Below are 24,632 nucleotides of genomic sequence, written 5' to 3' on the forward strand. Positions count from 1 at the left end.
GCCGGAAGCTCTGGACTGGGAACTGTTGCCGGAAGCTCTGGACTGGGAACTTCCGCCGGAAGCACTGGACTGGGAACTGTCGCCGGAAGCTCTGGACTAGGAACTGTTGCTGGAAGCTCTGGACTGGGAACTGTTGCCGGAAGCTCTGGACTGTTGAGGCGCACTGGAGGCCTGATGCGTGGGACCGGTACAGGTGGCACTGGGCTGATGACACACACCTCAGGGCGAGTGCGGGGAAGAGGCACAGGACGTACTGGACTGTGGAGGCGCACTGGAGACCTGATGCATGGGACCGGTACAGGTGGCACCGGGCTGATGACACGCACCTCAGGGCGAGTGCGGGGAAGAGGGACAGGATGTACTGGACTTTGGAGGCGCACTGGAGACCTGATGCGTGGGACCGGTACAGGTGGTACCGGGCTGATGACATGCACCTCAGGGCGAGTGCGGAGAGGAGGCACAGGAGTACTGGCTGTGGGGCCGCACTGGATGGTCTAGAGCGCAGAGCGGCACACCCTTCCTGACTGGAATGCTCACTCCAGCCCGCCAGTGCGGGAAGTCTAGCACAGGGACTGCATTGGCTGTGAAGTCCCACGCACTGGAGACGCTGATGCGTGGGACCGGTACAGGGTGGGTACCAGGCTGATGAACATTGCACGATCTCAGGCAGTCGGAGATGAGAGGCCACAGACGTAATCTGGACGTGAGCGCGCAAACTAGAAGTCTAGAAGGCAGAGCTTGGCAACAACCCTTCCTGACTGAATGCTCCACGTCCAGCCCAGGCGAGTGCTGGAAGCTAGCACAGACGCATTAGGCTGTTGAAAGTCCCACGCACTGGAGACTGATGCTGTGGGAGCCGGTACAGGTCGGGATACCGAAAGAAAAGGCTGATGACACGCACCTCAGCACGCCCGCTCTGCAGCACTCTCAACGCCAGCACCTCTTTCCGAATCTTGCGTTGAGCTCCTCACTCGACTCCCTGACTGGCTCTGTGTCACTCCTGCTCACGCCGACTGCTCCATGTGCCCCCCCCCCCCCCCCCCCCAAAAAAATTATTGGGGTTCTGTGCCCTCCTCCCCGACGTCGTTGCTTTCCTCTCATGCTCTTAGGCGACTCCTTCAAGAAGGCGATCCTGTCCTGCCAGGATTTCCTCCCAAGTCCAGGATCCCTTCCCATCCAGGATCTCTTCCGCAGTCCAGGATACTTCCTCCTCCTGGGCACGCTGCTTGGTCCTTTGTTGGTGGGATCTTCTGTCACGTTCGTCGTAATGAGTAGACCAAGGCGCAGCATGAATAGAGTTCCACATATTTTTAATAAACTGAAACTCACCAAAACATTTATTGCCCTGGCCCACATCAACAGTCTTCATGCCTCCTTGCTCACGCAGATGAGCAGGGACTCTGGGCAGCTTTCTTTTGGTTTGCTTTCAGTGTCAGTAGAAAGGCCTCTTTGTGTCCTAAGTTTTCATAACTGTGACCTTAATTGCCTACCGTCTGTAAGCTGTTAGTGTCTTAATGACTGTTCCACAGGTGCATGTTCATTAATTGTTTATGGTTCATTGAACCAAGCATGGGAAACAGTGTTCAACCCTTTACAAAAGATCTGTGAAGTTATTTGGATTTTTACGAATTATCTTTGAAAGACAGGTTCCTGAAAAAGGGCCGTTTCTTTTTTTGCTGAGTTTATATGAACTACGTACAACTTTAGACCACTTTGAGGGCATTCAAAACTTTTCACAAACTTTAAATATCCCTTTACGACTACTGCACTGACTGAGTAGCAAACTATCACTTTGAAAACAACCTTGATTTCACTTCCAGACACCCACCCACACTGACAGTTGGTTGGAAGTCTCACGTCTGTGAGGTGATAATTATGACTTAGAAGGTAAAAGGCGCTTACACTATTTTCCTGAATATAATTGTTTTACCTCATAATGTTCTGCTTTGACGCAAATACAGTATCTAGTTAACTACAAGCTGAAACAGAAGTATCTGGAACTCCCCCTGTCAGAGCACATTGAACCAGAAACRCAATTGTTTTACTTCTTCAAAAAGATGCAATGAGGTGCAATTACGGTCATCTACATAACAAGTATATCTTGGCTAGCCAACGTTCGCTTATTTAACCATAGGATATGTAAACGTCAACTAAGCTCGCCTGTTAAAAAGCTATGTAGTAGGCCTAATGTATATTATTCTAAACTGAAACCCAAAATATAGCCCCCAGAGTCTGTCCTATTGACGTTATATCTTATGCTTTATACTGTATATAATATAGCATAATTTAACATGGTATATCATAGCATTTGAATATTGATCAAATGCTATGATATACAAATGACAATCCCCCAGTTCCTAATACAGTTCTGCTGGGGAAGTGTGAAATCCCTGTCGCTATTACAAGTGAATCTTCCTCCCTGCAGGTTTCCGTGTCCCGACCGAGATTCCCTGCCAGGAGCATAATTCCTGACCGGGATCACATGTGGATTTTAGGGGGGAGTTGACAGCCTTATCCACATGGAGACGTGTGGCCGCATGGTAATCACCTCCTTCCACTAGAGTGGCTGTGTRAGTGTGTGGGGAATACCAATGTGGATTTGGTTGCATATAGTGTACTGTARAGTGTACGTCTACACACAGAAGTAAGGGKATACTGTCAAGGAGAGGGTGTGGATATTGTGCTGCCATGACAAATGACTTGCTTATAGCAAGCTCAATACTGTAAAAGACTGTTGTTGGTTCAAATGGAACAGGGAAAATTGATGTGTGTATGTGGTGTGTGGTGCTGGGCACTCACTGAGCAGCGACTCGATGACCACACGGTACAGAGTGGCGTGGCGGTGGGCACTCCACTGGGCACACATGCTGTTCATCCTCACCTGGTAGGTGTTCAGATTGGTCACTCCCAGGTATACTGTGACAGAGAGAGACAGGCACATTATCACTATAGATCCATCTCATCACATTGGAAACATTGGGCTCCCGTAGTGGTGCAGTGGTTTAAGGCACTGCATCTCATTGCACGAGGRGCCACTGCAGTCCCAGGTTCAAATCCAGGCAGCATCATGATTGGGAGTCCCATAGGGCGGTGCACAATTGGCCCAGCGCRGTCTGGGGTAGGCTGTCATRGTAAATAAGAATTTGTTCTTAACTGACTTGCCTAGTTAAATYAGGTTACAATTWAAAAAAWWYTGTGAGCATGGATGTGGCAGACCCACCATATCATACTGGAACCTGGGCCTAAGACTGAAAAGAATGTCTATGGATCAGTATTCAGTAGATTGTTWTGCTATACTGCAACATAGTGGAATGTAATCTTGTCATCGTGACTTGACTTTAACCAGAYCAGTGATGGTAAATACACCAGTGATACCCTCAGAAGTGACTAAATGATAAAGCCCTGCAATATAAACATATCCTTAACGATAATGAGCAGACATCTATCGCAGGCAGTGCATCTACCGCCACACAGCATATGTCTCCATTTGGGTTGGACTCTAAACATACGGCGAGAAAGTTATTTGGGGAGTTGAAATATGGTGCCGGTATCTTACTCCTAATGATCAGCAGTACAAATCCATTTATGCAAATGTTGCATGCATTTCTTAATCTCATTCTTGCGTGCTGCTATCGATTTGAATATATCAGTGGGGACATACATTTGAAGTTTCATTCCAAAATGCTATATATAKATTTTCAGAAATGTTGGTAAATTAATTTTTTAACAAAATTATGAAACATATTGGTGTGTTTTTTTCACTATCTAATCAAGGGTTGTTCAATGACAGACATGTATTTGTTTAACATCTGTCACTTGATGGTTTCATTTCAAAGAGACAAATAATCATGTTTTTTTGCAAAATGCTATATATTTGCCTCACTCTCAGTGAAATAAGTAGTACTGRTATGTTTCAGTGAGTCAAATGTAACAAACAACTAAATGTTTAACAAAGACATGTACAAATTATATATTTGTGACATCAATATATATACCGTATATTTTTTAAATAAATACATTCAATAAAGTATTATGAGATCTGTACGTAAAACATTTACATTTGACATTTTAGTCATTTAGCAGATGCTCTTATCCAGACATACAGTAAGTGCATTCATCTTAAGATAGCTAGGTAAGACAACCACATACAGTATCACAGTCAAATATACATGATACGGATATTCCATTCCAGCTAAACAATGGATATATTGCATTTTGCTAAATAAAACATTTTAACACATCGAAAATATATCAATAAAAAAATCTGAGAACAGTAATATTTTACCCACGCATGAAGGTACCCATAAGCAATCATTTCTGATGAAAAAACACAAACGTGAAAAATTWGTGCATGTAACGTTTTGGAAATAAACTCCATTTAACTTGGGGAGCTTGATGTCCATATTTTGTATTCAGAGTCGTGAAAACAAATTTACTTACAACTGTTTGGTAAATAATCTAATCGGCATATATTGGAACATGCACATTTCCCAATGCATATGAATAAATGAATAATGTTTACACAGGTAATAGACTGTGTTACATAATACATAACATACAATACAACAATTCATTGACTTTCGCAAAATAACTATACACATACATGACTGTAAAACAAGGAGATCTTGAACATGACATTGAGCTATCCGCATTTTCTCTTATTGTAGTGCAGGGTTCATTAACATGCTCACTGCATGTCAGTCAGGCATCAAACTCCACCCAAGAGACACCCCTATCCTGATTGCTATATCTCTATCTATGCCCTTCAAATCACGCACTACCCAAGCGTGCTTTACTTAATTATCATGCACAAGGTGATATCGTAGTTACATGCAAACGAATGCGAGTCTCTAGTTTCCACTCCCCCTTCCAATCTGATTATCTGGGAGCTGCCAGCCCTAATAAGACAATGATCTCCGTTACAGTGCTGAGTCGCTGACACTGGTACTACATTAGGCACGCCTGCCTGGCCACTTGATATCATTGTGGCGGCTGCAGTCTCCGATGGAGTGAAGCTGTGCTACTCAATAATTCACACTGATTCAATCTCAGACAGCACCAGTTGACCTACATGTGATCCAAATGATGCTTGCTGGGAAAGTTGGGGATTAAAATTAGAGAGGGAGGCAGGTAGCCTCGTGGTTAACAGCGTTGGGCCAGCAACSCCAGAAAAGTTGCTAGTTTGAATCCCRGAGCTGACTAGGTTAAAAATCTGTTGATGTTCCCTTGAGCAAGGCACTGAACTCCTGTAAGTCGCTATGGATAAGAGCGCCTGGAAAATGTCGAGGSGCCTACCTGGAAAGAAGATGATGAATAACGGAATTGTATTTGACAAACATTGTGCCCCAATCACCTTGACAGTGATCAATGTGACCAGAAAGTGTTTAATAATTAATAAAGTTTGTTATGCACAAAGGGGATAAGTAAGTAATTACGCAGTCACAGTATACACGGTATCCATTCTGGAGTCCTGTTCTACTTGGAGGTGTTGTGTTGAATAATCGATTAATTAACATATATCCATTCTCGAGTCCCTTTCTACCTGGGGCTGCTGATAGTCTACTCACATGTCCTGGCCTTGCCAGTGAGGGCCTCGCTGGAGCCGGTGGTGTAGGAGGCGATGACCCTGACGCCGTACTCTGTACCGCTCATCAGGTTCAGGATCAGCATGGTGTTCACGTCCTCGCCCACAAAGGTCTCCAGAGCAGGTCCCGGAGCTGTGGAGAAGAGAGGGTTTCGTGTGTGTGTGTGTGTAGAACTTGTAGGCTACACACTGCTTGCAGAACTTGTAGGCTACTCTCGCCTAAGGAGCATTTAAGACGTTATTGATTTTTTGCAGCTGACTGTGATTGCTAGAATTTCATGAATACTGCATTGTATTAAGGGTGAAGTGGAGTTTGAGTAGTGGGTTGTCAGTCAGAAAACYGCTTTAGACATCATTGTGTGGAATGTTTTAAACATGTTTTGTGTCAAGGCGATTTTCCCCTCTAGCAGATATATAAATAGGGTGGTAGGAACTTATTTTAATAAACATTTCGTGCCTAGAAGGTGATGAACTGACCAGATCACATATGAGTGGGATCACAAGCGTAGGAGGTGGCCCAGAATATTATCCTTTGTAGTTAACACAATATATTGAATGTGGGTTGATGCACTTTCACACCATGTGTTTGTGTGTGTAGTAGTAGTAGTATTAGTAGTATTGGCATTAGTAGTAGTAGTGGTAGTAGTAGTATTAGTAGTATTAGCATTAGTGGTAGTAGTAGTAGTATTAGTATCGGTATTTCATCAAGTAATAGTAATGGTTGTATTTAGTAGAGAAGTAGTTATTAGTGGTAGTAGGTATTAGTAGCAGTACTAGTAGTAGTTGTTGTAGTAGTAGTAATAGTACATTTACATTTAGTCATTTAGCTGACGCTCTATCCAGAGCGACTTACAAATTGGAAAGTTCATACATATTCATCCTGGTACCCGGGGAATGAACCCACAACCCTGGCGTTGCAGTGCCATGCTCTAACCAACTGAGCCACACGGGAGCAGTGTAGTTTGTAAGAGTAGTAGTAAGTAGTTTGTCGTAGTAGTTGTAAGAGTAGTAGTAGTTGTAGTAGTAGTTGTAGAGTAAAGTAGTAGTGTAGTAGTGTTAGTAGTAGTTGTAAGTAGTAAGTAGTAGTTGTAGTAGTAGTAGCTGTAATAATAGTAGTAGTAGTAGTAAGTTGTAAGTAGTAGTTGTAAGAGTAGTAGTTGTAGTAGTAGTTGTAAGAGTAAGTAGTTAGTAGTAGTTGTTGTAGAGTAGTAGTAAGAATGTAGCAGTAGTAGTTGTAAGAGTATAGTAGTTGTAGTAGTAGTTTGTAAGAGGTAGTAGTAGTAGTGTAGTAGTATTGTAAGCGTAGTAGTAGTTTGTAGTAGTAGTAGTAGCTGTAATAATAGTAGTAGTAGTCTTAGTAGTAGTAGTTGTAAGAGTAGTAGTAGTAGTATAGTAGTAGTTGTAAGAGTAGTAGTAGTAGTAGTAGTAGTTGTACCTTTAGTTGTAAGAGTAGTAGTAGTAGTAGTAGTAGTAGTAGGTAGTAGTAGTAGTAGTAGTGGTAGTAGTAAGTAGTTTTGTAAGAGTAGTAGTAGTAGTAGTAGTTGTAAGAGTAGTAGTAGTAGTAGTAGTAGTTGTACCTTTAGTTGTAAGAGTAGCAGTTGTAGTAGTAGTAGTAGTACTAGTAGTAGTAGTAGTAGTAGTATGATATTATTTTTATAAGCAGTATTGATGTGTGTTGTAGGGTTTTTGTGGGTTAGATGGGCTATCTTTTGAAATAAGCAGTACTGTGTGTGTGTGTGTGTGGTGTTGTGTGTGTGTGTGTGTGTGTGTGTGTGTGTGTGTGTGTTGTGTGTGTGTGTGTTGTTTGTGTGCGTGTGGTGTGTGTGTGTGTGTGTGTGTGTGTGTGTGTGTGTGTGTGTGTGTGTGTGTGTGTGTGTGTGTACCAGAGATGGGTTTGTAGACGACCCTGTAGCCCATAGTTGGGGATGGGGGCGTGTCCCAGGTGATACGGAAGCGGTTGTACCATTCCTCCGAAACTCTCAGGTTCCTAGGAGCAGACAGCGGCACTGCAGGATGAATGAAAGAGCAAGGGAAAGAGATAATGAAATTAGAGATGGATAGAGGTTGGAAAAAGTATGGAGACATGAGACAGATAGATATAGAGAAGGAATTAGAGGGAAAAAGAAAGAGAGATAGACAGAGGGATAGAGAGAGATAAAGGCATAGCGCGAGTGAGCGATGGACAGAAAGAGAGAACAGAACACACTCAGAGAAAAGGTACATTTTCATCAAGTACAGCAATGAATTGTAGATGAGAAACTCTGTGTACATATGAGTCACTCAGTCTCCTGTCCTAAAATGAGAGGCATGTTGGGAGTTCTAAACACGATACGCGTCTGATGGGCTTTTAGATGACTAACTTTGAGTCACAGCCTCACAGCGTTGGACTGAATTACAACTGGATTCAYTAGTGTTAGCAGAACGTGTCCAGACCTGTTCATACACACACACACACACAACCAATGTGACACGTCGTTTGAGGGATTAGCCTCATTTTTCATTCTTAAAGGGGACTGTCATTTTCAGAGCAGGGAAAATAAAAAGCAACTACTCATGTTTGCATTTGAGGAAGAATGTAAATGTGAAATCCATAAAAATGATTTTGCTAAGCTTCTGAAAACCTCCACAGGCGGAATTACCATCTCCTGTCAAATCAACAGTTTATTTAAGCCTACGAGAGGTCTCTGATGTAGAGGTGAAAAGCTTCCATTGGATTACTCGGTATGTGTCAATGATATACAGAGCATGGTTATCTCACCTACGGCGAGGGTTCATGGACTAACTAACAGACTCATTCCCAATGTACACTGGTTGAAATGAAGTCATRACAACCATTCAACATGGTTTGAGCAGTTTTACCTGCTGGGTTTACTTCATGATATATCTTTAAAGTTCCATATTCCACATGAAAGAAAAATACAGAACAACAGAGGCTTCCATTGTGCCGAAGAGAACAGAACACATATCTCGGAGTCCGAGCCTGTCACTAAAATGTCACCACGGAGAGAAGGTCACGCAGACAGACTTACAGGTGCGTCCCATGCGGCTGACACCGGGGCCGTCTCCGTCGGCGTAGACCGGGGTGACCGTCACCTTGTACTCCGTGTCAGACAGCAGTGGCTGCAGCAGCAGGCTGTTCTGACCACCGGGGACCATTTTCTAGAACACAGATACACACACAACTGCAAATCACGATACTAGGACGAGGTTCTGGTGTTGTCTGGAGTGGAGGCCGGTTAAGGGACATGCTGGGTCGATGTGACTGGTGATTAAATGTACTGGAGTTGTATCAGAAGAACAGATGAAGCTAGTAGGTAGCCTTGCACCAGACTGTCTGTGCTGTCTTTCCAACTCCAAACTATGGTCATTGTTTGGCATGACATATAGAGGTGAAGTCTGGGACCAAGCGAGCTAATAGGAGCTCTGTGATGGCTTTGTTTTTAGTGATAACAGAAAGATCAATTGATCTGATTTCTGTTTTCGCATCTTTTGTATGTTAAGGAAATCTTCATGTCCTTACGTCATGTGCAATAACGTGTGATAGTGAGTGAATGAACATGCTGTATTGGAGAAAACCATTCAGCAAATGACTGAGTGAATTGAATGATTAAGGCCATGAAACAAAATTGAGCAGACACAAGATTAAGTTAATACTGTATCTAGGAGAAACTCTAGTCTAGGACTTAAAGACAACATATTTTAGGCAATCAGTGAATGACAAGAAAGAATACCTCCCCAAAATAGTTAAGAACATGTCAGGTCTACACTTGAGCAGAAAACTAGAATTTGAATCATACTGGTTCTGGTTGCGTATGAATCTTTGTATGTACATAATAAACATGAATTAAACAATTATTAATTCATATCCACATCTAATAGCTGACAGGAATATAGATTTAAACAGCAATTCATTGCAAAGTCATATAGGAAACACTCATAGAAATCTACATGAAGTTAGATATCACAAATAATGCTAAGCTTGCCTTACTACAAAAGAAAACAAGTATGTTTTTTGGGGTACTTTGCCCCCAATTTATGTACAATTTMAATTATAAATAGACATTGAATTGGAAATAAAGGTATAGACTACCTAGACACTGATATCAGTAAATTTAATTGGAAAAATAGTAAAAATATATACTTTTAAACTTTCAGGAGTTAGGCTATAGAAGTTAATTGAGTAATGTATTGCACAATGCATAACTCGACATGTGAACACTGTGAATTCGTAGTGCAGGCTGTCTAATTTCAGAATCACCTAGAATGTTTGTAATTTCTGAACTACAGGCACTCCTCTTCCTCTTCCCCCTCTCTCTCTCTTTCTCTCTCTCTCAGGCATCTTCTTTTTCTCTGTCTCTCTCTCCTCCACTCTCCATTCCTCCCCTCATTCCTGTTTCTCTCCGTCTCTCTCTCTCATCCGCTCTCCATTCCTCCTCTCATTCCTGTTTGCATTCCGAGCGTGTGCGGTCTAGCCTTGCCTCCGTCCCAAAAAGTTTCACAGCCATGACAAGCGGCGAGCGGCGAGCTTGACAAATCAATTTCAGGCAAACGTGATGAAAATAGCAGTTAGCTTTTTCGAAGGGGGGGACCGCAGGACGGAGTGCGACCCGAATGGCTGAGTCCCAATGCCACCGCCGTTGCCAAATTAGATTATTTTTATTATGCGGGCGCTCCCTCATAAACTATTTAGAATTTGGGCAGTTCAATCTAGTTTGGAATGAAGTATCTGTGAAGAATGCAAACTATCATCGCATTGACTTTGCTACAGAGTAGCGCTGTGGGTTCCACTCTACTGCTTCTATTGCTGGGCTGGCCTTTAGTGAACTGTGATTGGATAGGAGTTGTTCAGGCTATGTGGTGCTGGAAGTTGCCGGTGATTTGAGAAACCAAATGCAAGGCTTCAGCGACTTTTCCTGTACTATAGCATTGGACTAGGAATGAATTGTTGTTTTGTCATTGAAATCCTATTTCAAGACACGATTTCATTGTATTGTTTTCCATTATTTTCAAATGGGCATGTTACATTGGCTTGGGACGCCGCATCACAAAATCAGCAAGGTTTATCCAACAGATAAGTAATACATATCGACTACATTCTCACCGGACTACAACATTCTGATATCAATAGATAAGGAATCTGATTAAACACTAAATCACTATGCATCTGGCACAAACGCTTAAAGACTACCATACAACCCCAATCTCTAGGAAGTGTTTATGGAAGTGTTTGTGTGTGTGAGTGTGTGTGTGTGNGTGTTTATGGAAGTGTGTGTGAGTGTGTGTGTGTGGGGGGGAGGGGGGGGTACTAACAGACAACAAAGTCTCCTCTGTATGCGTCTTACCGTCTCCTCGGCACGATCGCCCCTGGCGGTGACATAGGCGACGCGGTACTGACGCACGTTGCGGTCCTGCAGCTCCCAGGACACCTCCATGCTGAAGGTGGTGTGATCACTAAGCAGGAGGTTCCTCACACCCAGATGCACAACTGGGAGAGGGAGGGAGGGAGATGGGTAGAGGGAAGGCGGCATGGAGGAAAGGAGGAAGAGAGGGTACAGGAGGTTGGAGGAAGGTAGKAAAAGAGGGTAGTGAGGGTGGAGGGAGGGGGAAAAAGGGAAGCGAGGATGAGTTGAGAAAGGGAGGTGGAAAATGGAGATAGGATAGAGACACCAGGTGGCTTTACTATGCAGACTGTGTGGTTGCATGCATACATTTGAATAAACACAATATTAATAGACCAATGATGCAACAGTGCAGAAAGAGAGGGCACACAAACACAGGGATCCTGATGAGATCATAGCTACATACAGGATGAAGAGTTTCAATCCAAAACTATACATATCCATTTTCACAAATGTTGGTAAAGTTGCTTTTATTGTTTAAAMAAATTATTAAAGAGATTGGTGTATTTTTTCCCTATCTAATCATGGCATGGGGTTGTTGATAGACAGATGTGTTTAAAATCTGTTACTTCATGGTTTAATTTGAGACAATTTTTTATTTTTTTATGCTATATTTCCACCTCACTCTCAGAGAAATAAGTAGCAAGTTTTACACAGTCAAATAACAAACATTTTCATAAAAAAATGTACAAATGATACATTCGTGACACCAACATACATAATTAAAAATATATATATATATATATATTCAGTAATATGAGATCTGTATGTAAAACATTTATATTTGACATTTTAGTCAAGTTAGCAGATGCTCTTATCCAGTGTGACTTACAGTAAGTGCATTCATCTTAAGATAGCTAGGTGAGACAACCACATATCACAGTCAAATATACAGGATCCGTAGTTCCATACCAGCTAAACAATGGATGTACAGCGTCTTGCAAAACAACACATTTTCTCAAATCTATGAATAAAAAAATCTGAGAAAATGTTTATTTTACCTACACATGAAGGTACCCATAAGCAATCATTTCTGATGAAAAAACACAAATGAAGATTTTTGGGGGGATATAGCCTTTTGGAAATAAACTCTTTTCATTGATGATGGATGAGGTGAATTGCAATTTCAAACCAAGTGAAAAGCACGATATAAATGTAATCCATCATCACTATAATACATMACTATCACTCTTATAAACAACAGGACAAGTTGGGGAAATTACTACTAAAAGCTCCCACAAAATTAACTTTATAAAAATCGATACAGTACATGACTGGAAAAAATCTAGTTTACCTGCTGTGGTGGTAGCTCGTGTGGTAGTCGTGGTTGTAGTAGCTTTTGTGGTAGTCGTTGTTCTTGCCACTGAAAAACAGATAAATTGGTTGGGTCAATCAATAAATCAATCAATTAATGAATACATTTTGATTTGTATAGTGAGCATTTCAGAAGAAGAATTAGAGGAGATATATACTATATATACAAAAGTATGTGACACCCCTTCAAATGAGTGGATTTGGCTATTTCAGCCACATCTGTTGCTGACAGGTGTATAAAATTACACAGCTGTACAATCTTCATAGACAAACATTGGCAGTAGAATGGCCTTACTAAAGAGCTCAGTGACTTTCAACGTTGCACCGTCATAGGAGGCCACCTTTCCAACAAGTCAGTTCTTCAAATTCCTGCCCTACTAGAGCTGCCCCGGTCAACTGTAAGTGCTGTTATTGTGAAGTGGAAACATCTAGAAGCAACAACCGCCTAGCTGTGAAGTGGTAGGCCACACAAGCGCACAGAAGTGCATTGCAAAAATTGTCTGTCCTCGGTTGCAACACTCACTACCGAGTTCCAAACTGCCTCTCGAAGCAACGTCAGCACAAGAACTGTTCATCGGGAGCTTTGTGAAATGGGTTTCCATGGCCGAGCACAATGCGCAATGCCAAGTGTCAGCTGGAGTGGTATAAAGCTCGCTGCCATTGGACCCTGGAGCAGTGGAAACGTGTTCTCTGGAGTAATGAATCAAGCTTCACCATCTGGCAGTCCAACGGACAAATCTGTGTTTGGCGGATGCCAGGAGAACGCTACCTGGAGGAGGAGTAATGGTCTGGGGCTGTTTTTCATGGTTCGGGCGAGGCCACTTAGTTCCAGTGAAGGGAAATCTTAATGCTACAGCATACAATGACCTTCTTGATGATTCTGTGCCTACAACTTTGTGGCAACAGTTTGGGGCCCTTTCCTGTTTCAGCATGACAATGCTCCCCAAACTTGACTGGCCTGCAGAGCCCTGACCTCAACCCCATCGAATACCTTTGGGATGAATTGGAACGCCGAGTGCGAGCCAGGCCTAATCGCCCAACATCAGTGCCCAACCTCACTAATGCTCTTGTGGCTGAATGGAAGCAAGTCCCCGCAGCAATGTTCCAACATCTAGTGGAAAGCCTTCCCAGAAGAGTGGAYGCTGTTATTTCAGCAAAGGGGGACCAACTTAATATTAATGCCCATGATATTGGAATGAGATGTTCGACGAGCAGGTGTCCACATACMTTTGGTCATGTAGTGTAGTTTTGACTTTAATGTCAATGTTTCAGCACAAAGGTGTTTCTCAAGACCAGTCTTAATGAACAATGCCCTGTAGCAAACATACAACACATGGGTAAAAAAGCTGTGTTGTGGACATGCACGATTTTAACAAAGAGCAAGCAGTAGCACAGTGGCAACATTAAATCAATACAATAATCAATACAATCCCCAATGTTCAATTAACCCTGATTGGAGTGGAGTTTCCCTTAATTACCTGTTGACTCTGTGAGGGTCACGGCMTCGCTTTCCTCCTCGTTTCTAAAGACAGCAATCAGAGAGACTTCGTACTCAGTGATGGGCCTCAGTCCAGTCAGCAGGTGGCTGTTCCTGTTACCATTCACTAGCATCTTCACCATGGAGAAGGGAGGGAGGGAGTGGGAGGGAGGTAGAGTTGGAGAGAGGGGGAGGGAGGGATGGAGAGAGGGGGAGGGAAGGGGGGATGTAGTGAGAATTTGAGTCAAAAATGTCAGATATTTCTGCTGCTACCGAATGGACTGGAATTCTACAGTCACCAAAAGGGCTTCAAAATAGCACTATAGCCCATTCCTGCGGTCAATGACGAAAAGCGCCCTCTGTGGCCACATGGGTGGAATGTTATTAATCGTTTTCATAATTTCAAAGTTAATAAAGATGCATTTTTTTACGAAGACAATTTGGTGTTTCTATGTCAAACAGTTTTGTTATATTTTAGTCTTCTGTGATGTATATAAAGTGTAATATTGGAATGCAAACTCAAAATGTAATAAATGTCAACTCTATATCAGACATCGTGCAGGTGTCTTRGTTTTATAAGCCCGTAACRATGTGTGTGAGGTGTTTAAGTGCTCAGGGATGTGATAGAATGTATGCCAAGCAGTGTGGGAGAAATCACGTAGCAGAAAATACACTAGCAGAAGCAATTCATTTGCCGTCAGAGCTCCTTTAGCTGATGTGAGACACTAACTGCACTGACAGATAGACAGAAACACAGACAGACAGACAAATATCCATCCATTCAACTAACCAACAGCCATCAGACACAGACCTCTTTAGTGTCTCCTCCTCTGGTTGGGGTCCAGGTGAGTCTGTAGAGGACCACGTCTTGGGCTGAGTGTTCCCAGGTGACCCTGAAGCTCTCAGTGGAGACTTCACTGGTCTTTAGGTTCAGAGGCTCTGGGACTGTCTCTGGATTACACACAAAGGGTAAAGATGCCTCAAAATAATGGAAGGAGAGTGCCACCACTTTGCATCCCCCATATGAGTGGTCATATTCACAGTCTGAACTCACTTTTAGATACACTTAATCACGTGTAAGAAACTGTTCACTTACATCAGCGTTTCATTTTCAAATACAGCTAGATAATTTGTTAGCACTTTCCATAGAAATAGAATGCCCACCCATCACGGAACGTTGAATTGAATGGGAATGTCCGTTCTATTAATTATATTTCTATGGCACTTTCTACAAGCCGCAGCATTTAAAGCCTTTTTTTWGTATTATAAAGGCTGTTGTTGAAAGCCAAGAGCTGCCAATAGCATTGCTTATATGGGTAGAGACACTCTTACTAGTGGTGAAGCTGTCAGTAAGGGGCTCTGCCTGGCCCTCGTCATAGATAGCAAAGATGGCCACCGTGTACTCTGTCAATGACGTCAGGTTCCTCAGCAACAGGGTGGTGATGCGGCCAACATCCATCTATAGCCAAGGAAGAGAGAGGTCAGAGTTAACGGTCAGTGTGAGTCCCTCTATGTGACAATAAAACAGTATATATATTTTATTTAACTTATGAATTTGGTATCCATTCCAGTGATGCCTAGTTTTCTATAAATCAGTCAGCACCAGATTATATATCACATTCTATCAGGTTTACATGTTTGCAAGATGCTATTCGTGCAGAAACACAGAACTGTCTTTGAAAAGTTATTTCTTTAGGGGGAAAGTCCGCAACATTAACATTAACACGATCTATTCATGGGTTTAAAGTCGAGTTACGTTATTGGCCAAGTGCCGTGAGCTCTCACCTCATTGGTCTGCACTCCGTTTGTCTTGACGTACATGATGCGGTAGCCGTTGGCCTTCTTGGACGTCGCCTCCCAGGTGAGCCTGGCCGAGCTGTGGTCGACGTCAGAGAAGCGGAGGTTCCGCGCCGGGGTCAGGGGTACTGGGACATGAGGGGGGTAGAGAACAGGAACACGGGTCAACCCTAATATAGTTGTAATTAAACACAATAACCTGAGTCACCCTCCCGCTGGTGCATGACCTGACTCTTTTTGATTGAGAGTTCCTCTCCGAAGAAAACAAAAGGGCAGGAGAATGGCCTTTTGCGMACAAAGTACATTCTCTGGCAGAGTTAGAATTTAACAAGGAGCTTTAGGTAGGGCTAGAAGTCCTGCTTACAATTASTCCTGTTTTTTCTTGCTGCGGTTCATTCTCTTCAATTGATATGAGGGTCAGCGTTTAGCTTTAGATGCAGGGAGCATGAAAAGGATGCAGTAAAGGMGGACTGGGTTCATGAGGGAATTGGAAATAAAAAAAGTCGGAAGAGGAGGGTATTAAAGTTTGGCAASGATCTATTCCTACTATACTTCAATGCTGTCATTTATTACATGTGACAGATCACTCCAAAAAATCTGTTTGTCTAATGTTTACAGATCTCCTAAGTGGTCCAATGTTGAGATGAGTTGAGAACACACACTCTGTTATTTAGATCATGTTACATACCTCCATTCCAAATGAACTGGACATACTAGCAGCATTCTTAGACAGTGTTTATCTTTCCCKTTCTTTTGGGGTTGAGATAAATAGGCTGGATCTACACCACATCCAACAAAGTTGAATTCAGGAGTGAACTGTTCCTTTTTAAGGCACTATCCTGTTCCCTTAAAACAGACAGAACGTCTAAGGACAACTACTTTCTGAACTGTTTTCAAGCCTCTGTATATCTACAACACGTGTCGTGACACCGCCCTTAGAAGCGTTCAAAGAAGGACAATAACACATTAACTAGCAAGGGGGTGACTGACAGTTGGTCAACGTCAACACTAAATTGATGCAACCGTAATAGCTCTGAAGTGCAAAGTTAGCACAAACACCATTGTTTTGGCAGCCTGTTCGTTAGYTCTTGCTCTAAAGCTTGCCAGGGCTTGACATCAAGGTGCAGGCAGAAGTATGAACATTCACTAGGCCTGATGGCTAACAAAACATCTAAATACCTACAGTAAGTATCTCATGCTCAGCCAGTAAATATGCATCCCCTGTTCTGATAGAGATTTACAATTATTATGACAGCTTTACCTACAAGTGCCGCAACTGTTTTACCKGTAAAAAGTATGGACACACTCTCTCATTCCAGGGTTTTTAAGTATATATAAAAAATATAAAAAATACATTGTAGAATAGTGAAGACATCAACACATGAAATAACACACATGGAATCATGTAGTAACCAAAAAAGTGTTATATTTGAGATTCTTCAAAGTAGCCACCCTTTGCCTTGATGACAGCTTTGCACACTCTTGGCATTCTCTCAACCAGCTTCATCTGGAATGCTTTTCCAACAGTCTTGAAGTAGTTGCCACATACGCCGAGCACTTGTTGGCTGCTTTTCCTTCACCACTCTGCGGTTCAACTCATCCCAAACCATCTCAATTGGGTTGAGGTCTGGTGATTGTGGAGGCCAGGTCATCTCATGCAGCACTCCATCACTCTCCTTCTTGGTCAAATAGCCCTTACACAGCATGGAGGTGTGTTGGGTCATTGTTGTGTTGAAAAACAAATGACAGTCCCACTAAGAGTAAACCAGATGGCATATGGCTGCAGAAAGCTGTGGTAGAAATGCTGGTTAAGTGTGCCTTGAATTCTAAATAAATCACAGACAGCGTCACCAGCAAAGCACCCCCACACCATCACACCTCCTCCTCCATGCTTCACGGTGGGAACCACACATGCGGAGATCATCCGTTCACCTACTCTCAAATTTGGACTCATCAGACCAAAGGACAGATTTCCACCAGTCTAATGTCCATTGCTCGTGTTTCTTGGCCCAAGCAAGTCTCTTCTTCTTATTGGTGTCCTTTAGTAATGGTTTCTTTGCAGCAATACGACCATGAAGGCCTGATTCACACAGTCTACTCTGAACAATCGATGTTGAGATATGTCTGTTACTTGAACTCTGTGAAGCATTTATTTGGGCTGCAATTTCTTATCCACTGCAGCAGAGGTAAGCCTGTGTCTTCCTTTCCTGTGGCGGTCCTCATGAGAGCCAGTTTCAACATGCAGTTGAAGAAACTTTAAAAGTTCTTGAAATGTTCCGGATTGACTGACCTTCATGTCTTAAAGTAATGATGGACTGTCTTTTCTCTTTGCTTATTTGAYCTGTTCGTCCCATAATATAGACRGGGTCTTTTACCAAATAGGGCTATCTTCTGTATACCACCCCTACCTTGTCAAAACACAACTGATTGGTTCAAGCGCATTAAGAWGGAAAGAAATTCCACATATTYATTTTAATACATTCCAGGTGACTACCTCATGAAGCTTGTTGAGAGAATGCCAAGAGTGTGCAAAGCTGTCATCAAGGCAAAGGGTGGCTATWTGAAGAATCTCAAATKTKAAATATATTTTGATTTGTTTAACACTTTTTTGGTTACTACGTSATTCCATATGTGTTATTTCATAGTTGTGATGTCTTCAGTACTATTCTACAATGTAGAAAATAGTAAAAATAAAGAAAACCCCTGGAATGAGTACGTGTGTCCAAACTTTTGACTGGTACTGTACATGTGTGTCAGCTTATTCATAATGTATGTGAATCTGTGTGTACACGTGCATGCGTACGAGTGTATGAGGCGGTTACTCACGCGTGGTCTCCTGACTGGTCATAGGGTCACTGGCCTCCTCTCCGTACATGGCGTACACGGTCACTGTGTACTCTGTGTCTGGAGTCAGGTTCTCCAGTTCCACTTCGTTCACAGTCTCAGCCACTTTCACCTGCACAAACAGTCATCAGAGACCTTAGACGYGGTGACAGACAGGTACGCAGAGAGGTTGGCAAAGGAGCAAGATATATACAGGGGGTTGACAGAGACAGAATATCAACCATCAAACAGACAAGGGCAAGGCAGTCACACAGCCAGATAAAGTGGCAGCCAGCCAGCCAGACGTGATACACGAGGGTGTGAAAAAAAGTGATTTTTCCTGCATTTTACAGAATGAACCATACTGCCCCAAGATTGCATTCGTTTTAGGCTATTCTATATAGAGGCTGCAGATTTTAACTAAACAACCCAGATATGCACTTAAAACCTGTCTGGATCAATCGACAACAGTCAATGTAACATTTAGCACAAAAACTTCAAGCATCACTTTGAGAAAAAGAGAGAAAAGRCCTGGAAGCCATGTTGTGCCCCAACAGGCTGAGCAAGTGAAACTGTGAACCTGAACTGATTACTGTGCCTGGAGGGAGTGTTCTTTTTTAATGAGCACTAACAGGATGGGTGGAATTTGAGCGGTGGAGGACTTTTTCCTCATTTTCTCTCTCCCTCTCCCCACACCCCCTTTCACTGTACTAGTTACAATGTATTCTAAATATTTCCTTGATTTGAGTCTAAACTCCCTCCCTTGCTACTTCTTTATTTTCCTCTGTATTTAAATTTAGCCACTCCATTTCTTAAATCCTCTTCTCTCTCTTTCCGTCTCCATCTGTGCTTTGGATTATATTTCTTCTTTCCTTTTCTTTCTGACAGTCTTTTCTCCTTCTCTCTGTCTTTATTTTACCATCTCATTCCTCGTCTCGCTCATTCTCTCATCCTCCTTTCTCTATCCTCTCCGTCCTCCCTTCTCTCTCTTTTTTCTCTCACCTCCTTCTCGTCGGCGGCGTCTCCCTCGGTCAGTGGGGCATAGAGGATCATGTAGCCAGAAGCCCCCTCTGCGACCCTCCAGCGGGCTCTCATGCTATTGTGGGTGATGTCAAACAGCTCCAGGTTGTTCACCATGGGTAGGGCCACTGTAACACACAAGGGTTATACAGGGGTCACGCCATAGAACTACTACAACAGCCATCAACATTCAAGTCAACATTCAGGATTACAATTCTATATTAGTCATATTGAGGGTACCAATGAGGGTGCAGTCAAATTGGTCAGAGGGGCTTTGCCCGTTCTAGTAATTTTATTTCTACGYGTCACACACAGTTCACACAGGGTTCAGACTAAGTCCTGACTTAGACCAGTAGATCAGGTTTAGCAAAATCCTCCTTACGGAGCACTAACATCAAATCAAATCAAATMTTATTTGTCACATGCTTTGTAAACAACAGGTYCAGACTAAGAGTGAAATGATTACCTACTGCATTGTAGGTTTTTGCTCCAGCCCTGCTTCTACTCTAATTAAGGTCCTGACGTGCAGCTGATCAGGGGTTAGCGGTAGGAAGTGGGTTAGGACACAGTTACACTAGCAGTACATTTCACTAGCAGTCCATTATTCATATCCCAGCAGCAGCAGGGCCAGGTGCTCAGAGTACCAGTAGGGAGTGATTACTCACAGTTGAGAGGGATTACCTAGCTGAGAAGCTGATTGGAAGTAGCCTCCTGACCCGGCAGGGTTTTCCCATTTGTGTCTGAATCTGTTTCCTTAGGTTGGCATGCRTTTTTGTTTTTCCTTTTGTAAACTATTATCTTTGTCCCCATTTGAACCTAATAACTTGCTTGTGCTGGCCGACTAGGGATTCCCAACTGAGCTCTTCCTGAACCTTGGTGAGTAGGCTATACTGTCTCCACTAGGGACAAAGACATACAACACCCTGATCGCACACCTCAAGGTTACAGACTCGTTAGAATGTCTTAGCTTCCCTTGATTGGCCAGAGTTTATATACACTCTTAGAAAAAAAGGTGCTATCTAGAACCTAAAATGGTTCATCAGCAGTCCCCATAGGAGAACCCTTTGAAAAATATTTTTMGGGTTCCAGMTATAACCCTTTTGGTTCTAGGTAGAACCCTTTTGGGTTCCATGAAGAACCCTTTCTAGTTTCGTAACATACTAAGAGGAAAAGCAAAGGTCAAATTGTAAACAATTTGGCATAATTCACAATTCACACAGCAAAGCAATCTCCATTCCTGTTAACCTGTTTGACCAAYAGTGGCCTTAGCCCCTCCCTTAACCTGTCTATAGAAATACATAAATGGTGAGCCTAAACGCAATACGGGCTACTTAAGCGTCAAAAAGTGAGAGCCTTTACAGCATTACTGGATGTCTGGATGTCATAAATTGTCTTACTTCCTCCTCCATCTGTATGTCAGTCTTGACAGCGGTAGGTTACTCACCATCCCCATTAACTTTGAGACAAGGTCAATTGTGTACTTAGTATTCACAGATTTCCATGGGGGGATTTCATTGCCATTCATCAACTTCTAGCCCCCACTAAATTAGATGAGATTCAGTTTTGTAACTAGACTTACATGTGGTAGTGCTGCCTCGGAGGGCCTCGCTAGCTGATCTGGCGTAGATGGCGAACACGGCCACCTGGTACTCAGTCAGGGAGAGGAGGTAGTTGAGCACCACTGTGTCCACTGTGCCCTGCACCACCTTCTCCTCGGGCTGGCCCCCGCTGGCAGGGTAGAACACCACCCGGTACTTCTCCACCGTGCCAGGGGAGTGGGTCCACGACACCCGGAAACTCCTGGCCGTCACTTCTGAGGTCACTAGGTCTCTGGGAGCAGCCATGGTGACTTCTGGGCCTGTGTCGCCTGAGAGATTGTAGAGTGGGAGAAGAATGAGAGAAAGGATGGGAGGATGTAGGATGGCAGAGGAAATAGAAAGAGTTAGAAGATGTAGGATGGCAGAGGAAATAGAAAGGGTTAGAAGATATAGGATGGCAGAGGAAATAGAAAGGGTTAGAAGATGTAGGATGGCAGAGGAAATAGAAAGGGTAGAAGATGTAGGGTGGCAGAGGAAATAGAAAGGGTTAGAAGATGTAGGATGGCAGAGGAAATAGAAAGGGTTTGAAAATGTAGGATGGCAGAGGAAATAGAAAGGATGGGAGGATGGATTTGTTTGTGTTCCGGTGGATCTATCCAAAATCACTGAAGTGTCACTATTTAAACAATGTCTGCTTGTACAAAGGTATACTATATGACTAAATGTCTATACAATCCCATGCATTTGACCCAGGTATGGGAAACCTATTTTCTTTTTTTATACAAATAACCATTCAAATACTCAAATAAAAGTACTGTACTTGTTTGGGCTGTATATTTGAAAATACAAAAATACACAGAAAATAATTTTAAATACTAGATACTCAAATACACATGTATTTGAACCTAGGTCTGGATGTAACATTCTCAATTCTCCTTTCTGAATCTACTACTCTACTTGAATCTGGCTCACCTTTGATGGCCTTGTCGAGCTGTTCGACCCGGTCACAGACGGTCCTGGTCAGACCCTCCACGATGGAGCTCATGGCGCTGAAGTCAGCCACGTTGTAGACGTGCGTCTCCTCTGGAGGCGAGCCAATGGCCTTCAGCTCTTTCTCATCGGCGTTCTTCACACCTTTATAGAGAGAGAGAGGGYGAMAMAGAMAGAGAGAGAAAGAGATYTAAATATATGTTTCKCATGCCAATAAAGCCCTTTGAATTGAGAGAGAGAGATGAATAGATTTAGACATKTCTAGAGGACATATCACTACACTGGGCAGGTGTCAGAACAGGTGGCTTCACATTCAAACCAGATTTCCCAAATACTGTATGAATGTAAAAGGTGAAAGAATGCCCTCCATCCGTCAAGAAAAGTGCATCTGCATTCAATCTGTTTAACTACAGTAGTATATGAGCATTTAGAGAAAACTAAGATGAGGCTTTGTCTCGTACCAATGGCAAACAGCTCTATTCCCGCCTCTCTCAGACTCCGCGCCGGGGGTTGGACATCGTCTTGAGACTTCCCATCTGTGATCAGGATTCCAATTTTGGGAACGCCGGCCCTGGATCCGGACTCGGGTTTGTAACTGTTCTCAAGGATGTATGTCAATGCAAGACCTACAGTAGAGAAGAGCAGTATACTGTCTAACTCTTGCATACACAGGGGTTCTTGAGGGCTGTCACATACAGTATTAGCGTCTTTGTTGGGTTATTGGGTTGCCTGGCTAAATCTCTAAGATATGGTCAAAATGTAATGGAAAACGGATTGTCAATCAGGTTATCTGGACATGTAATAAAATGTGGTAGAATGACATCATGAGCGTAATTTGTTGCAGAGTGGGTAATGTGTATTATGTGGAGTTCAGTGGTATTACAGAGTACAGAGGAAGAAAGGATTCCTTTCCAGTACCCGTCAGTGTGTTCCCTCCTTTGTAGGGAAGGTTCTTCACAGCGTCGATGACTGCTTCTTTGGTGGTGAAAGTGTTCAGGTGCCACTCAATCCTGGGGTCACCACTATACTGGGCCAGACCTGTGCAAAGGGAATCAACACTCAGGGTAGCTTCTCTCAACACACAAACACACGCTGTTATTGTACTGACGAGCAGCTAATCATTTATTACCCAGATGAAACACAGCAGCACAACAACACAGAAACTACAGTACCCGTGACTTGAGTGGGTGGGATAGAAAGGCTAATCATCTAATCATGAGCGCTTTAGCAACGCTGCTTTCTTATGCTTATAATTATAATGATGATGACAATGATAGGGAAACAACGTCACCAATGGCGATGAATAAAGACACCAGTAAAATGGCTGACAGATCGTTTCCTCACCTATCCGTGTCTTGTCAAACTCCACATGGAAGGCGCTAACCAGATTCTCCAGGAACATGCGGACCAGACGGAAGTTTATCCGTCCGATACTCCATGATCCGTCCACCAGGATCACAATATCCGCTATGGCCGGGGTCTTACACATGAACTGCTCTGTAAAGGAAAAACATACAGACCAGATTATGTTTAAACCAACATACTAATGACAAAGCATTTAAACAATAGCCTAGATAAAACACAAGAATATACAACATACCACTACTGAGCGTAAAGGGGAAAGTAAGGTCACTGAAGAGAGTAACTTATCAAATAATGGTAAACTGAATCAAACAATTACAATGTTATCATGATTTAAAAACAATTTAAAAAACATTTGTAATTCTTTGAAGTGCAGCTTAGGTCCAAAGCATTTGTTTATTCAGTTCAATACATCTTCCCATAAAATTCCCTGAGGGGTAATTTAGTGCATAATTCATGCAAAATAATGCTAGTGCTCATGAATACACCCAGTCAATGAAGAGAAAATAGGCCTTGATTAGGTGACATTTTATTTAGACACTCTATGCTACATAGCTTTTCACATAATAACATATCTCATTATGCCTCCTCTCACAATCTGTGCCGATCTATTAAAGTAGAGAGGCCTGTCATTAGACCATAAACAGACATGATGACAGCAATGTGCTGGATATTATCCTGATCCGACATACTCAGAGAGCGTGAGTGAAAGCCATTGAGCCAGAACTCTCTCTCTGTGTGGATTCAGAAGGTTTCTGCAGGGTATGCACAAATCTGCATTGAATACTGTATGTATCTTAAGTTCAGGAAATAATTCATGAAAGAAACTCTGACTTTCACAGTTCAGAAAACTTTCAGAGTCTTATAGGAAATAATATACCCAGAATCAAGATTTTTTTGTTGACAGTATATTTCTCCTATGCCAATTATTGTGTGTGAGAATTGTGAAATTGGGTGACCAGGAAAGACACAGATAACTAGAATAGGGCAGCAGTTTATTGTTTAAAAGCAAAATACTGTAAAAGTAATCCAGCATTCCATCAGCCTTTATGGTGGATTACAATGATTGATTTCAGATTGTAAATTAGCTGTAGGTGGTATGTGCCACTTTTCCCCATCGAGCATTCCATGCACACAGCTGCAGTGGCACACAAATTCCGTCTGAGCTGAGAGGACCGATATCTTCTGGATGTTTAGCTCTACCTCTGGGGAGAGAGGAAATACAGTACATAACATCAATGTCGAGATCATCACWTAAACAATATTTCAATCAAAAAGGTGTGGTTGGGTTCAAATCCATGCAAAAGACATACTGAACAATACGATGT

At 42.7% G+C, this 24,632-nt stretch overlaps 1 protein-coding gene across 5 annotated transcripts in view; it reads right to left on the reverse strand.

Annotated features, from left to right (window-relative positions):
• The window catches only part of col14a1b (collagen, type XIV, alpha 1b), an 84,405-nt gene that overhangs the window by 36,615 nt on the left and 23,158 nt on the right, over window positions 1-24,632 (reverse strand). For all 5 annotated transcript variants that reach the window (XM_023975965.2, XM_023975964.2, XM_023975966.2 and 2 more), the window contains 17 exons: window positions 23,287-23,439; window positions 22,861-22,980; window positions 22,404-22,568; window positions 21,925-22,086; window positions 20,994-21,281; window positions 19,397-19,542; window positions 18,398-18,527; window positions 15,560-15,699; window positions 15,107-15,233; window positions 14,586-14,725; window positions 13,776-13,908; window positions 12,278-12,346; window positions 10,927-11,069; window positions 8,614-8,743; window positions 7,468-7,590; window positions 5,568-5,717; window positions 2,800-2,916 (listed from right to left, as the gene is read on the reverse strand). In XM_023975965.2, the coding sequence (XP_023831733.1) occupies window positions 2,800-2,916; window positions 5,568-5,717; window positions 7,468-7,590; window positions 8,614-8,743; window positions 10,927-11,069; window positions 12,278-12,346; window positions 13,776-13,908; window positions 14,586-14,725; window positions 15,107-15,233; window positions 15,560-15,699; window positions 18,398-18,527; window positions 19,397-19,542; window positions 20,994-21,281; window positions 21,925-22,086; window positions 22,404-22,568; window positions 22,861-22,980; window positions 23,287-23,439 (2,436 nt within the window). The remainder of the gene's footprint in view (window positions 1-2,799; window positions 2,917-5,567; window positions 5,718-7,467; window positions 7,591-8,613; window positions 8,744-10,926; window positions 11,070-12,277; window positions 12,347-13,775; window positions 13,909-14,585; window positions 14,726-15,106; window positions 15,234-15,559; window positions 15,700-18,397; window positions 18,528-19,396; window positions 19,543-20,993; window positions 21,282-21,924; window positions 22,087-22,403; window positions 22,569-22,860; window positions 22,981-23,286; window positions 23,440-24,632) is intronic.

The sequence above is a fragment of the Salvelinus sp. IW2-2015 genome, linkage group LG31, assembly GCF_002910315.2.
Source record: "Salvelinus sp. IW2-2015 linkage group LG31, ASM291031v2, whole genome shotgun sequence".
Classification (NCBI taxonomy): domain Eukaryota; kingdom Metazoa; phylum Chordata; class Actinopteri; order Salmoniformes; family Salmonidae; genus Salvelinus; species Salvelinus sp. IW2-2015.